Here is a 15,399-nt window from a genome sequence, read left to right on the forward strand (position 1 = left end):
AATTAATCGTTACACCCCTAGAGTGAGTCCAACTGTTGAAGCTGATCTTGAGTATGCAAATGTAGAATGGATTGTAATAATTGTCTTCCTTTTCAGATCTACATTAATGCTTACTTTGATTTCTCAATGGAATGAAAAGGAGAACAACAGAGTTGGAAATAGCTCTTTGTTAGTACTCACCTAATGCTTTAGAAGGAGTTTTAACCATTTCTGTCCTCTCTTGTAATGGAGAAACACAAATTCCCCAAAGGGACGCAAGAGGTTTCCATGCAGATGGATGACTCTTTGTGGTCACTTGTTTGTAAATGTTTCCATTGGGGGGGGGGGGGTCAAACAGATCCCAAAGCAGTACCATGTAAGGCACTGTACATATGTGTGCAAATTGCAGATTCATTACAGTCAAGAATCGCTGCACTGAAAATGATTTGGTGAGAGGGGATGGGGGCAGGCAGCTGGTGGTAAATGTAGCCTGGTGTGGGCAGCAGTGATGGTGGTCCCTAACAGTCCATTCTCTCTGCCTTCCTTCCTTCTCCTTCAGTCCCAGTATCCTGCAGCCCTCGACCCATCTGTTCCTATTTGGCCTCTCAATCTCACCATCAGGTAGGCCGGAGCTGCTGAGAGCTCTTTCAACCTAAGGCATCTGAACAAACCTGACAGAGGGGGGTGCAAAAACAACTGTGCACCTGCAAGTCTTTGTCCATACACTGGAGTCGTTGGTAAATTAGACCTAACCAGTGGGATTAATTGTCAATCCATTGTAGGTTTGTTAAGAAGAAACTCCAAAAACACTTTTGTGTCCTCGTTTTATATATTTGTTTTGGGAATTCTTTTTTTTCTTGTAAGTATAGGCACCACCCTCCTTCATTTTAAATACATTGTCTACATTCATAATTGTTCATGCTTTGTAAATAAAACAAAACCATGTTTTTCTCTAGTTGCAAGCATTTTATCCAAAGAATTCTTCCAGCTAAACATAAACTACAAGAATTTAATTAATTCTAACTAAATAAGATAGATCAGATGCACAGCAAAATATGGCAACATATGCTTTTTATGGAATTTACAGTCTTAAAACATCAATGGAAAAAGCTCCTAGAACCTGTGGTTTCCAAAAAGGGAAACATGTTTAATGTCTTTTCGTCAGAGTAATTTATCCTTGCTTGTAAAGTTCTTTATGTAAAAAAAGTGATAACTTCCTTACAGTTTGAGATCTTTTTATCCTTCCCTATCCTATGTATGGTATGCAAACTCTGCCTGACTGGTTATTTAGGTCATATATCATAATTATGTATTTTAAAAAATAGTGTCAAGTGTGGAACATATTTTTCATGTTTTTGCTTCAAATGTAATTCCTCCTAGTCTCTTTTGAATTAGCTTCATAGTAGCCCTGGTATGTCTTTTGGTTAAAGTTTTGTGGTTTGAAAAATGTAAAGTGACAGCTTTGTCACCTCTTGTGTCTGCCTCAGTTTTTCTAAGGTCAGTGTGAGATGAATATGTTTCATTGTTCATGCCTCTGGCACATTTATGCTCTGTCTTACTGTTATTCTTTTTAGATTACCTAACACTTAATAGCAGCAGGGATTTTTTTTTTCTCTTCATGGCCTTAAGGTTTTCATTAGAAGCAGTCTAAGCTTTTTGTCAGATGGTGGTCTCCATGCTGGCCTAACTCATGGAAGACTTTAATTAGTCTCTATAAACAATAAAATTGATTACAGAAAAAAACATGAAATTGAGAATCTCAGATACACAGAGAAATAAAACTATCATTTGCAGGGAAAGAAGATCTTGTGGAAAAAAGTTTGGCAATAACTAAAGCATCATGTGTGATTGCCCACGTGCATCGTACCTTCAGACTCCTCTCAGCAGGGTTCATCTCAGACTAATGGGGTCACTGGCCTGTCTGCCACTGTACGCCCTTTCCCATTCTTCAAACCCTCCAACACATTGACAGATGGACAGACAGCTTGTCTCATGCGCTCTCAAACTAACGATATCTTCGTGCGCGGAGCAATCTGTACAAAATATGCAAACAGTTGCAGGCTTATTAACTACTAAGAACTCAAAAACATAAACACTGCATCATTATCATACCCCTCTGCTCCAACAGGCATCCAAACCAGACAACAAATTAACTAAAGGCAATGACCATAAACAAAGGCGAGATGTTTGTACTTTCTTGAGGGAAAAATCATTTTTGTAAATAATTGAAGAATCAAAACATGAATCAGGACAGTGTAAAACCCCAGTTTATCTCAAGTTAATTGCAAATACACAAAACCTTGTCAGTGCAGTGCCCATGATGTTATAATCCAGATGCTGATAGCAGTATTGGACCACCAAGGACTTTAAGTATACTTACTCGAGTTGTTATGCACAAAAAAGTGGATATTTTTCTCGGCACCACCTTAATCTTTGTCAGGGGAAATTTGAGTGTGAGAGAATTCAAGAAGAGCAATCTGGCTGAATTCTGTACATGGAAGCGTTTAAAGAAATTACTCTTGAAAATTAACTTCATTTAATGTACTTTATGAATAATCAACAGCATTCCTGAGTCATTCCATTCCTAAACATCTGACAGTCTCTAAAGGTGTCTTTTGGCATCACTGCTATAGATCACAGCAAATGGTCTATGTCACACATGAGTGTGAACCTGTAACCAAGTCCATGCTTGGAGGATGAAGAGGTGATAGTGGAATAAGGCAGAGAAACTTCAAACTAGTGCCCAGAGGTTTAACCCCAAAAAGATTCAGTCACAAAATAAGAGAAATCCTTAAAGTAGCTGTTGCATATGGGACAACCTTAACCAGACGATGAAGGAGTTGTTTGGGTATTGAACAATTTAGCTGCATTGACCATGCTTGCACATCTTTTTTATCCACACAGTCATGCAGCCTCTAATCTTAACCATTTTTATTTCACATGAACCACAACTATGGGCTAAGTCAACATTTTATCAAATGATTATAAACAGCAGTGTCATTACAAGAATTGTTGCCAGCATAGGCAGGTGTTGAACTTCAGCACTCACAAATCCAGCCTTTTTAGTAACATGCTGTAAATTGCCGTCTTTCTATTTACTGCATGACAGAACCACATAAAAAACAAATGGGATGCTAAGACAACATCATCTCACAACTGGAATCAATATTTCTTAGGAAATATGTCTTAAAGTTATGTTGTTTTGGTTTCACAGGCACTGACGTTGACGCATGTGGCATGTTTTGTGTTACGATGTTAAATATTCTGGGCCTTTGTGTTCCTGTGGCGTGCCTTTAGCCCACCAAAAGAGTTGCGTGAATTCTGATGTCAGTCGACTGACGCCAACAGCGCTAGTGAGGAAAAACAGCCAGCAAATTGGAGTATAGATTGATCATAAATCATTTGTGCTCTGCAGTGCACCAGTCACACAGAATTTCAACACTTGTGCGTCTAGGCAAGAGTTTTTTTCCCCAAACCATCTCTCTCAACCTTTGGCTTGCGTGCCTTTTCAAAGACTGAAAAAAAAAAGCTAAGAAGTGCTGCATACTCAAAATATTTGTGTGCTCATTTGGATACAACAGTACAATCTGATTAGATCACTGTCTGCCATGTTTTTTTACATTTTGGTTGGGCCTGCATTTTTTATGATATAATAGAAGGATAAGTGGTGCAGAAGTTAAACCCTGTTTACACCATCTTTTAATTTTTTTTTTCCAGTTTTGGTCATGATAGAATCCAAATAAAACCACATAAAAAGGCTGAATGAATGGTTAATAAATGAATCTATTTTGCAAAATAAGGGCAAAAGACATCTGTAAAACAAAAACAGCAACAAAAACGGTCATGATGTACAAAAAAAAACAAATTAAACTGAAAATCTGGAAAAAGTCTCAGAATACACAAATAAAGGGAGAGCACATGAAAAAAAGAAAAGTTTAGAAAATAGAACATTTCGGCTGAATTTGCTGGATAAGAAAAAAAACAATTAAATATTTTTTTTAATTCTTAATTCAAATTAGAAGGTAAAGTAAAGAGTTTAAGTTAAATTAGGTATTTATGTCATAATTTATACAAAACTACAAAAAAGTTTTTTGTTTTGTTATTTATTTTTATTTATATGTAGTTTTATGTTGCATATTTGGAATTCCAAAAGCCAAGTTCCATGACTAGGGTTTGGGCCGCTGAGGCACCTGCCTTCGACTGCCACAAAAACCACATAGCACCGGCCCCTTTTGAGGTCTCCTATGGGTGGTGGGCCCATGGAAGAGTGGTCCCATGTTGCTCCTTCGGGCTGAGCCCGACCGGGCCCCGGTCACCAGGCACTCGCCTCCAAGCCCCAAACCCAGGCCTGGCTCCAGAGGGGGGCCCCGGCGACGCCAATCTGGCCTTGATTTTTACTTGTCACCTATGGTCACGAGCTGTGGGTCATGACCGAAAGAACAAGGTCCCAATACAAGTGGCTGAAATGAGCTTCCTCCGTAGGGTTGCTTGCGCTCCCTCAGAGATAGGGTGAGAAGCTCGGTCACCCGCGGATAGCTCGGAATAGAACCGCATCGAGAGGAGCCAGTAGAGGTGGTTGGGCATCTAGTCCGGATGCCTCCCTGCAGAGGTGTTCCGGGCATGTCCTACTGGGCGAAGGCCCTGGGGAAGACCCAGGACACGCTGGAGAGACTACGTCTCTCGGCTGGCCTGGGAACGCCTCGGGGTCCCCCAGAAGAGCTGGAGGAAGTGGCCGGGGTGAGCGAAGTCTGGCCATCTTTGCTTAGACAGCTGCCCCCATGACCCGGTCCTGGATAAGCGGAGGAAGATGGATGGATGGATGGATTTGGAATTCCATATAACATTTCCTCATTTTTTCCTGCAATGGGAAATTATTCTGCTCTTGTTAAAGAATGTTTGACTCCAGATTAATTTAAGATACCTTTTATTGCACTTTTGTTTTTGATCACTGTGCTTTTAAACACATTTCAATTTGTTGGTAGACCAGCTACAAATCCCACCAGTCCTTTTTTCACATTCCAATACTTGTGTTCCTCCTGTGGTCTGTAAAGCTGCTTCAAATTGCTCAGCTTCGTGCCCCTACCCATGAGTCTGATCTGACAACGGAAACTGTTGACTTTTTGCTGTTGTGTCAAATGAACCACATGCTCCCATTTGAAAAAGATTTAAAAAAAAAACAAGGGAAAAAATTAGATTTATTATAAACAGGGAGGTTTCCAAGATCAACTCCATTCTGGACATCCTTAAATCACTGTGCCTCATTACTAAGAAAGAACCATAGGAGAAAATTAAGCCGTACTTTAGGAAATGTTTTCCTACCAAAGCGTGACAAACTCACCAGAGGCCAAGGACGGATGTGACATGTGTTTTTAACCATCTTTGTTGCATACTTAGCAACCAGTGATTTAGACATCTATTAATCTTGTACACCACATGAACAAATTACTTTCCAATATAGCTTGCACTCAAATGCAGGGATTTCCAACCTCCTATACAGTTTTCCAGTGGAGGTGTTGTGGAGATGTTCCAACAGGGCAGAGCCTAAGGAGAGACCCAAGATTCCAAGACCCAACCTCCTTTGCGTTCCTGTGGATAAGTTGAGAAGAAGGACCATAGTAAAGCCTGGAGATTTTGTTCAGACTGTTGGCCTTGTGAACCACTTCTGTATCAGTATAAACACAATATATTAATGACCCTCCTGAGATCTGTGCGTTGAATGGGTGCTCATTTGCAAACCGAAATGAATTATCTCCATATTTAAATCCGCCAACAGACATGGAACCACTTTTTCACAAAGAAATTACACCTATTTACAACACTTGGAAAACCAAATGTGCTATTGATTTTGTTCAATTTCAACATTTTTTTAGAACACAACACTACATAATGATAAAAAAGCTACCGTAATTAAGTCAGAGGCAGTCAGAGTGTGTGTCATCAATATGTCCTAAATGCCTTTTAAAGAAAGTTTTGAGCACTAACATACCTCCTGATGAAATTTTTGAGTTTTGTTTCATCATTTTTGTGACAGTCATTGATACCTCTACTGTGCTCTCTGGGGCTTAGGATTGATCAACAAATTTTCAGGGTAATTTGTTAGCTTATTAAGGAAATACATTAAAGGTAATTTTCTTTAGGCTTTACTTTATATAACTGATCTGGTCATTTGGTTTAGATACTAAGTGTGGAAGAAACAGAAAGCCAATCAACTAGACATTTTTTATAGCATGGCCTAAAAGTTTTCTAAGGCATTTTTGCTTGTTTTGTAGTATCAGACTTAAAATGCACAAATTGTTCATTCATTTTGACCTTAAAACAAATTATTTCACATCGTTTCATAACCAAAGACACAAAAGAAGATGGTTAAATGAAAAAAGGCAGCACAGTGCTGAGATGACGCAAGTGGTAGTTGTTTAGCAAGTTGTTTGGAATGGTTTTGTTTCACAGTCTGAAGTTCTAGCTAAATATTTACACGGTGTTTGAGGTGGTCAGAAAGTACACTGAATTCTGCATCTGTCTGTTCAGAAGCAGCAAGATAAAACAGGGCCAAGGTAATGAAGTCAACTTCATCAACTAATGTCATTAGTGAGCAACTGACCCTTTTACCATTAAGGGCCCTTAGACAGATATGAGTGTCATTGACCTAGAGGCCATATGTGGCATGTTTGGGGCCTGCAAAATATATCCAGGGCTCTAACCTATACAACTGAGCCAATTAAAGCTGTGAAAGGCCAAACAATACAATCCATCAGTCAGGTTTCTTGGGTAAACAGGGGTGGGCGGCCCATGTTCGGGTGTAAACTCCAAATCCCAGAGAAGCTAAGGGTCAGTAGAGTTGTTTGATTGTCTAATTGGGGGTTGCCTGGACTGTGTGAGAGAATGAGCGATAAAAAGATGGAGTAATGGAGACTGAGCATGCGATTTTATGTGTGCGTGTATGTGTAAATAAATAGCTATATGTAAATATATGTGTGTATGTGAATGTGTGTGCATTACTTCTCAAACAGTACCGGTCCAGAGGCACAGAGACATCTAATGAATGTGTGTTTGTTCTTCAGACCCCACACATATCTGTTTATTTGAACATCGGATAGTGTTCCTGAACTGTTTTATCCTCCCCGTGTTTGCCACTTAACACATGCACCACAGTGTTGGCTTGTGCGGCGATATGCCAGGATTTTTTTTTAACGGAGAAAAGTATAAGTCAGCTTGACAATAATAATAGACAAACAAACCTTATCTTGTAGTTTGTGGACACAGTGTTCCCCTTCATTATAGTTCAGTCTTCATTATGAGGCTGAGTTATAACCTAAACAGTTCCAGAAGCGTCTGTGCCAAAGGCAATGAGCCAGCGGAAGATTGGCGGTCGGTTTAGTGTCAATGATGTGGTAATGTGGGTCAGGGATAGCAGCAGCAGCGGTCATTGCACAGTGGCTAAAAGCCCAGGCAGACCACCAGGGAGGAGGCCTTCACCTTTTTCTTCAGCCATCAATCACTTGTATAGACATGTGGATGATACAAGCAAACAAAATCCAATGTTCTTCTGTGTACCCTACCGTAATAGATGGCTCTTATGAAAGCCAGAGTTACCTTCTGTCAAATACAATGTAATCCCTAATGATTCATGCTGTGTCTCTCATTTATAAATACGAAGGTACACCATGCATCACTTGCAAATGACCAGTGTGTGCTTTTTATGTCCACTCACTATGTAGCTGATATGGACAGCCACAGTCCTCCAAAGGTTTCACAGTTTTAAGGCTGGAGAATGACTGAGACATAGTTAAGCCATAGGAGGAAAATGGCAATTTCAGAAAGACACGTTGGACAGATTTTATCAAAGAACATGCATAAAAACAGCTTCACATAGTCCAGTAACAACAAAAACTTTAGGTCTTCTGAAATCACTATCATCTTCCTATGAAGTAATAACATTAAATGTTTTATAGGAGTTGTCCAATGTGACGTATTCATTAAATGTTTTGTATTCTGCTTTTTCTGTCTGTCAACCTGGAGCACACTCTGATAAGATTATCTCAAGATTTATGTAAACCTTAGCATATTATAAATGACAACTATTGTTTACAGTTATCTTCTTGAAATTCATGCCTAATAACAGTGACAATAAGAAAGAAAATTGCTTTCTTGGAGCTTATTAGGGTTCATTTAAGTTTTGCTGTTTACAGCACGTTTTCTTGTGCATACATGAGTAATGTAAGTATTGAGATATATGTGTACCTTTTAGGTCAGTATAAAAATGTTTTTTTGTTACTGTACTTTTAGATTTCTGTCATGTAGGGCCCTGAGCACTTGTTTTTCTTTGGTGGTGTTGTGACAGTTTTTGCGGGAAGTCATCCCCCCTGAGTCTTTCAGTTGCTTAAAACACTCTACTTCCGCGTAAGAACTTATTGCCCACCCAAAGAGGTTATAGGGATTCTCGACTGCCCTCTCTCTGCCTAAGTGGGTGGTCCTCTGGGGTATGACTGAGGCACAGGTGGAGCATTGTAGGGGTGCTCACAAAAATAACCCCCCTCTTCTCACCAACAACCTCTTTTGCCACCGTTTTCTTTTTTCTTTTTTTTTTTCCATGTGGCCCACAGAAAGGTAGACCGCATATTGCAGAAATGTTCATTACATCATTAAAACAAAAATTGACATACACAAGCCTTTGTGTTCTCTATGCAGGGAAAATTTGAGTGCATTTAGGAAAAAACCTTTAGGAACAAAAAGGAAAGAAATGTCCCCTTCCAAGCTGAAAATATTCTCGTGCTCTGCTCTGGTAAATAATTATGGTTCTGCTGAGCAATGTTTTATAAAGTTTACACAGTTAGTTTAGTTCACCTTATCTGTTGTTTAGAACCCCACAAACCTCCAGGAAGATGTTGACATATGGCAGCTCTGATACAATGTACAAAAGCATGGATTACTCGTGACCATAATAAACAAGAGTATAAAGGAGAGATCTGTGCTAAGTGGGCACCCTGTGAAGGCTGACTCTCGTCAGACCTCCGTGCCTTATTATGATTTCTTTCTTTTTTTTCAATTCAGCTTACTGTATACTAAGGAATACAGGATGTAATCACATTCGTCTCAAATAATTCCACCATGTGACTCAGATGGTAAGTGACTGCCGGCCACCTGCTCCAGTGTTAACAGAGTGGTTTATTGTTAAAGGTCTGGAGCACATTAATGAAGATTGACAAAGAACCCCACCTCCAATTCTTGAAATGTCGAGAATATGTTACTTGATAGTTGTCATGCTTTTTGGCTTGTGTATGTGCAAAAAATACAGCAGATGCTGACAAATGCTAATGTGCACAGACATCTGTGCGTGGTTAATTTACCTGCTCTGAAAGAGGATTTTTAACCAGCAAAACATTGCCCCAAAGTTAGGAGTCAGTGTTAATCTCATAGAACATGCCCCCAAAAACTTAGCATAAAATGTGTCTTAGATCTTCTTTTTTTATCAGAAATATTACTGTTTTTACAACACTGGGAGAAACAAAAAAATATTTTAGGAAATGAGAATAATGTCAAAGAATCAGCCAGCTGCATGTGAGGATAAGTATCTATTATCAGCGTTCCTATCCTCTGACGTCTCGCATAACTTCCTGCTCAGATCTTTGCAGGGTCCAGATGGTCACATTGGCCACTTGGGAGAGTAAGAAGCCTAAAGAGACAGTTTAACAATGTGCAATTAAGGGACAGATAAACTAAATTCTCAACAAAGAGAGCCATTTCCAGATCACTGGCTTCTGAACTTCTATGTTGCATCAAACTGCATTCCTCTGCCAAGTAATAGTAGACGCACATAAATGAGCTTGAATAAGAGATTTTGTCTCCTTTTAATGATAGCATCCAAACAATACTTTACTGATCCAGCCGGAAAACCCTTAGTGTGAACCTAAAAAACAAAGGATTCAGAGCTGACTGATGACTTTTGTGCTTGGATGCATGCTAATTGATACCCAAGGAGATAAGAAATTCTTGACCAATGAGCCTAGCTGCACATATCATTACACTCTTGAGTTTCAGTCTGTTTTGTTCCACATTAACATTTCACAGAAGATCAGGCGCCTGCCCTCTGTGTTTTACCCCAGGGAGCAAGTATCCCCTGCAAACTGACACTGATACAATCTCCAGGTAATAGCTGCAAGACTGAAAGCCTGAGGGTGACTGAGAAATAATGTTTGTGTGTATGCATGCGTGTGTTTGACTCAAAGAGGTGCCCAGTTCCACTGGTGTGGTGGGGGCCAAAGTTCACTCAGAAACGTGCGGGTTGAGGTTGAAAGGTGCCGAAGCCACCGTCAAAGGTGAGAGTAGGATTTCAACCTCCACACTTACCCTCACCGTCCTCCCCTCACTGCTCTGCCACCTACATTTCCCATTATGACAGACATGAAACCCCCCACATATTTTGATATGACTTGGGTCTAAGAAAATAAGGAAGTGAAGACAACAAAGTAAAACAGCAGGGACTTCAACTCTAAAAACAAAACCTTTTGTCAACTTTGATTTAATGGACACAACAGAAAGGGATCATTGTTATACTAATGTAGTCCTGAATATTTTGTTCAAAGTTTTTATGATATGAAGTGTCAGCAATACTAAATAATGAATTTAATAAATAGAAAAAAATGTTTTTATATAATTTTCGAAGTCACAACATTTGTTTTTGCAGTTTAATGTAAGATTACATCTGCTTAAGTCTGTGGTTGAATGATTTCCTCTTTTCCTTAGAATAATTTACACCAGTTGGATGAATTTAGAGGTAGTGTATTTACATTGTAGCATGCATCTTTAGCATTAGATGACTGACTAGTTATTGAACTATAAAAAAAAAGCATTATATCTCTGTTATCTTAATTTTTGAGTAACTTCCTTATACCTTTACCTTTTAGGGGTTTGAAGTCAGTGGGTGGCAAAAACATGCTGGTTTGTTTGGTTTGGTTTGTTACTGTTCTTTGGTCAAGTGTGTTGTTACATGCCTGTAAGTCATAGGGCTGATTCTTAGAAATAACAGAAACAAACAACCCCCAAAACAATAGTCATTTAAGACCCACTTCCATGAAATCGTGTTTTTGGGTGTTTTTAACATGTTCTACATGCATTTTTCTAATGATGGAGGACAGATACAAAGAAAATTAAGATTAAAACGGTAAATCTAAATATTTCTGTATTCAAATTATGTTAAATCCAAAGCAGACAAAATAATGCCATTTAAAAAAAGTTGCAGTTGTTACTTATAAACTACAATCGACAGGCCACAAGTTCCCTGCTAATTCTAAATCCTCCACTTGCAGACAAATAGATCTATTAACGTCTTTGTTCTGAGCTGGCATCTGGCTCAAAACTGTATGGCTGGATAGCTCCTATTTTACTTACCATTTTTGTTGCACTGCTAATGTTAGCTTGGAGTTGTAAGGGCTGTAAACCAGTGGGAGAGAGTGTGAACAAAGGGATGATGGGAAATCAGCGCAAACTCACTCTGCGCCAATGGTCCTTCCTGCAATTCAGAGGCAAATTTCTTATCAACTCCTCCCGCTCTGCAGAAACTATGTTCATAGTCATTATTAAAAGACCACTGGGAATACTTTAACAAAAGTTTAAAAGAGGATCTGAGTGGGGATTCAAAAAGTACAGGATGAAGCTCTACATTTTGATATAAGAATTAGTAAAAACTTTGTAAGCATATGATTTATAGCTCTACAAAAGGTGTCATATGAGCAAAAATCAACTTGATGGCGGCAGGGCTGGGGAAATTGCAGAGCAGATACCACAAAACTTTTAGTCTTTTAGTCCACCAAACATGTTTTGACTCTATTTGCAAAGTGTACATAACTCATATTGGTAGTACTTTGGTTAAAGACCACTGTAATCAGTCTAAAAAATCACACTCAAAGTGGGTGAGCTTTTATGGATCACTTTTCCTGCATTTAATTGGCCAGATAATGTCCATTTACCCATGATTACACTGACAAACAGGGTGCAGGACCTGTTTTCACCAGTATATTCAGTAAATTTTGTTATATTTTGAACAAAGAATAGTTTTCGTGTAAAAAAACTTACTGCAACCAAAAGTGTGAGAACATGTATGACAAGGAAATGATCTATACAACGTCAGAAACTTGAGTTTGCTTAAAAACAACAACACAAAAAGCTTGCAGAGCTGTACAGTAGAGTGATGTTGCCTTACAGTGAGAAGGCTGTGGTTCAAATCCCAGCTTGATCATTTTGAGTGGAGTTTGCATGTTTTACTATGTATGCTTGGGTTTTCTTCTGGCACCTTCCTGCAGACTTCATGCTTCATAGGTTAATAAATTACTCTAAATTGTCCCTTAGGGGTGTGTGGCCCTGGCAAACTATTTAAGGTGTACCCTGCTTTTGCTCTTAAGTGGATAAGACAGGTTGTGGCAACCCCAGAGACCCTGCACAGGACCGTGTGAGAGTACCAGATCGGCGAATGAAAAAACAACCATGAATAACTTATTATGAAATAATAACTTTCTCACATGTTGTCAAAGAGTTAACAGTGCTGGTTGGAGAGGTTTTCCTGGCTGAACAACAGACAAATGCAACACACACATTTTCTCATGTGTGCAATGTCATTGTGAGATATTGTGAGTGGGTTGTGGAAATCCTGCTTCCCTGATGCAATGTACACACCAGGCATGTGATCTGTGTTCAAGAATGCGCCAAACTGGCATTTTTAAATGGGCTGTTAGCCTGCTGTGTTCACACTAGACTGCCGCTCGGTGTGAAGTGTCGAGTGGTGCAAATCTCATAAATTGGACTCCAGGCTTTTACTTTCACAGCTCTATTCTGAAATATGAAAGGGGTTGGTGTATAAAATCTGGCTGGGCACAAACCACAATTATTAATTAATTCTACATGATCAATCTTCAAATGGTTGTTTTGAGAAAACGATACCCATAAGTCATCCGTCTGCTTCCTATGGGGGGGGGGGGGGGGGGTCTTTTGAATGTTTTGTATTATGCAATAAAGTTAATCTATTTTATCACTATGAAATCCAAGTTCCTTATTGGCCAAACTTCAACTGGTTTAACTTTTGATGCGTGTTCAATGGCTGTGCATTTTAAGCCCAAAAACTGACTTACAAGCGTTCATAGCTATGCGTTAACATGAGAGTTTTGAACATGGAAGCCTGAAATGTGCATATTCCACCTTTACATAGACTTTTCATTGGAACTGCACACAAAAACTTTCTAGGACTAAAGGGGCTCCATTCCTCTCATGCTTTGTTCTGGAAATTGCCAAATTTTGTGTGCTGCAATGCTACTTACATAAAAAACAATGTAAGCATTACATATGAATCACAAATTAGCAACAGATTTCATTTAGAAGCCCACTGCATTGAAGCTACACCGAAAAAAAGGCACAAAGTAGTCTGACATTCACAGAGACTTGGTGGAACAAATCTTCATGGTGGTGAGCATTTGTATTTGATTACATGTGTAATTTTTTATCCTATAGTGTCTCATTACAGTATTAACCCCATATTTGCGGGGGTTAGGGAACAGAACAGACTATCGAGTGTTTTTTTTTGTTGAAAAAATGAGACTGAAGGTCCTCTTATTGACATATGTTCTGAAAATCTAAATTGCCTTAACACCAGAGCTTTAGCTCCAGTGATTACATTCTTTTAATTACAGTAATTCTTTAACCGTCGTTGCAGTTAATGTAACTCCAGAGGCTTCTGAAGTGAAGATGGATTTGCACCAATATGCAATGTTTAAGAACGTAAAGTGTGTCAGAACTTTGAGGATGGAAAAACTGTGGAGACATTTTTCAGGATTTGTTGTTCAATGATCCAAAACAACAGTGATATTAGTTTTTTTCAAGTTGTTTATGTTACTACTGACTTTAACTAGCAGGTTGACTTGGTTAAAACATGTTTAAAATGACAAACATGGGCCCAAGAAGCCAGCACCTGAGGGACACAGCCGCTGTTGCTGAGGGCCTTTTCCCCCTCTGCCAGGGATGGGGTAGGGGACAGAGGATCAGAGGTCCCATCTTCCTTGTGTAATGTATGTGTGTTTGTGAGCGTTTGTGTGTGCGTGTATTTTTGTGGGGTAAACGGTGTGTACTAAAGGGTGAAGTTAAAATTGGCGGGTAAGGCGCTGAGGGTCCTATAAGTCTGAGAGGGGAGGGACCCAATTTCAGTAGGGGACCACTGCCAAGTAGCTCCTCTCCCCAAGGTGCATCCCATGCTGATGACCCATCCCCGCACACACACATGACCCTAAAAAGAGATTATTATATAAGGAAGAGGTAAGTCGGGGACAGCTGGTAGACTGTCCCCCGATTGGTTCCTACATGAAATCTAATGTACAAATTAAGTTCAAACCAGCTGCAGATATTTTACAGAGGATAATGATAAACTTTCCTCTCAATAGTTAAGGAAATTGGAGGCTAAACAAAAGAAGAAACGTTGTACAGGCCAGTCCGTAAAAATATTGTCTAAAATTAATCGAGTTAGTGACTTAAAAAAGGTTGGGGACCACTGATATAAGGGACCAATTACTTTCTCTACAAATGGCCAGGGGGATATGTATGATAAAATAATAAAGAAAGGGGTCAATACTTTCATGGTATCATAAGCACTAGGATTTTCTTTCACAACTGTGCTTTAGATGTTGAAGGAGTGGTGGGTGCATGCTTTAAATTGAGCCATGGTTCCTTGGATAGCTGGCAAGTCATTCATTTAAGTAGATTATGCAGTAGTTCATAAAAAACAAAAAGGTCAGGAGTGAAATATGATGAATATAATGCCAGCAGTGTGTCTTCTGCATTTTGAGTTGGGGCAAATTTACCATCCTGGAGTCTTGGAAAAATTGTTGCCCTCTTGCCAAAAGTGCAATTATTTGAAGTAAGGAATTTTTTTGTCCTTCAAAGTTTAACAGTTTTGATATAGAGTGGCCATTATTGGAAATTGTTTTCAAGTTATTGAAATATTTTCTTTTCTTTCTTGAAGAGCTAATGACACTTATGTCCTTGCAGTCTAATCTTAAACTGTCTGATGAAAGTTTAGAACTGTCTTAGTATGCTCTAAGTTCTTACTTTTGACACATTTAATTCTCATTGTGTTTGTTACTGGCATTGACCTCTTGACTAACAAAGGTCCCATGCAGCTTGCCTAGTATTTGATCTGAAAGTGGGAGATTTTGGCTTCCACAACTATCATGGTAATTTCCCATTTGAACTCAATGGTGAGTTTCTGCAGGTGCAAAAATGCTTGGACAGCTATATGTTGGGTTCTGGATGGTGAACTGTCCTTAGAGGTGGCACTTTACCCAAAAAATTAAAAATCCACAACTGTTGCTACTAAGTAATATTATGAATAGTGTTAATATCCCCTATGTCCCCATTATGTGTGGACTTTATATATAAGTATATCTA

The 15,399-nt window shown here is 39.1% G+C and overlaps 1 protein-coding gene across 1 annotated transcript in view; it reads left to right on the forward strand.

The window, feature by feature from the left end:
* Window positions 1–15,399, forward strand: part of LOC101166773 (uncharacterized) — a 71,257-nt gene that overhangs the window by 4,220 nt on the left and 51,638 nt on the right. The window contains exon 3 of the mRNA XM_078943715.1: window positions 539–600. Coding sequence (XP_078799841.1) covers window positions 539–600 — 62 coding nt within the window. The remainder of the gene's footprint in view (window positions 1–538; window positions 601–15,399) is intronic.

Source organism: Oryzias latipes (assembly GCF_053564925.1).
Source record: "Oryzias latipes strain Hd-rR chromosome 1 unlocalized genomic scaffold, Olatipes_Hd-rR_3.1 chr1_Y".
Classification (NCBI taxonomy): Eukaryota; Metazoa; Chordata; class Actinopteri; order Beloniformes; family Adrianichthyidae; genus Oryzias; species Oryzias latipes.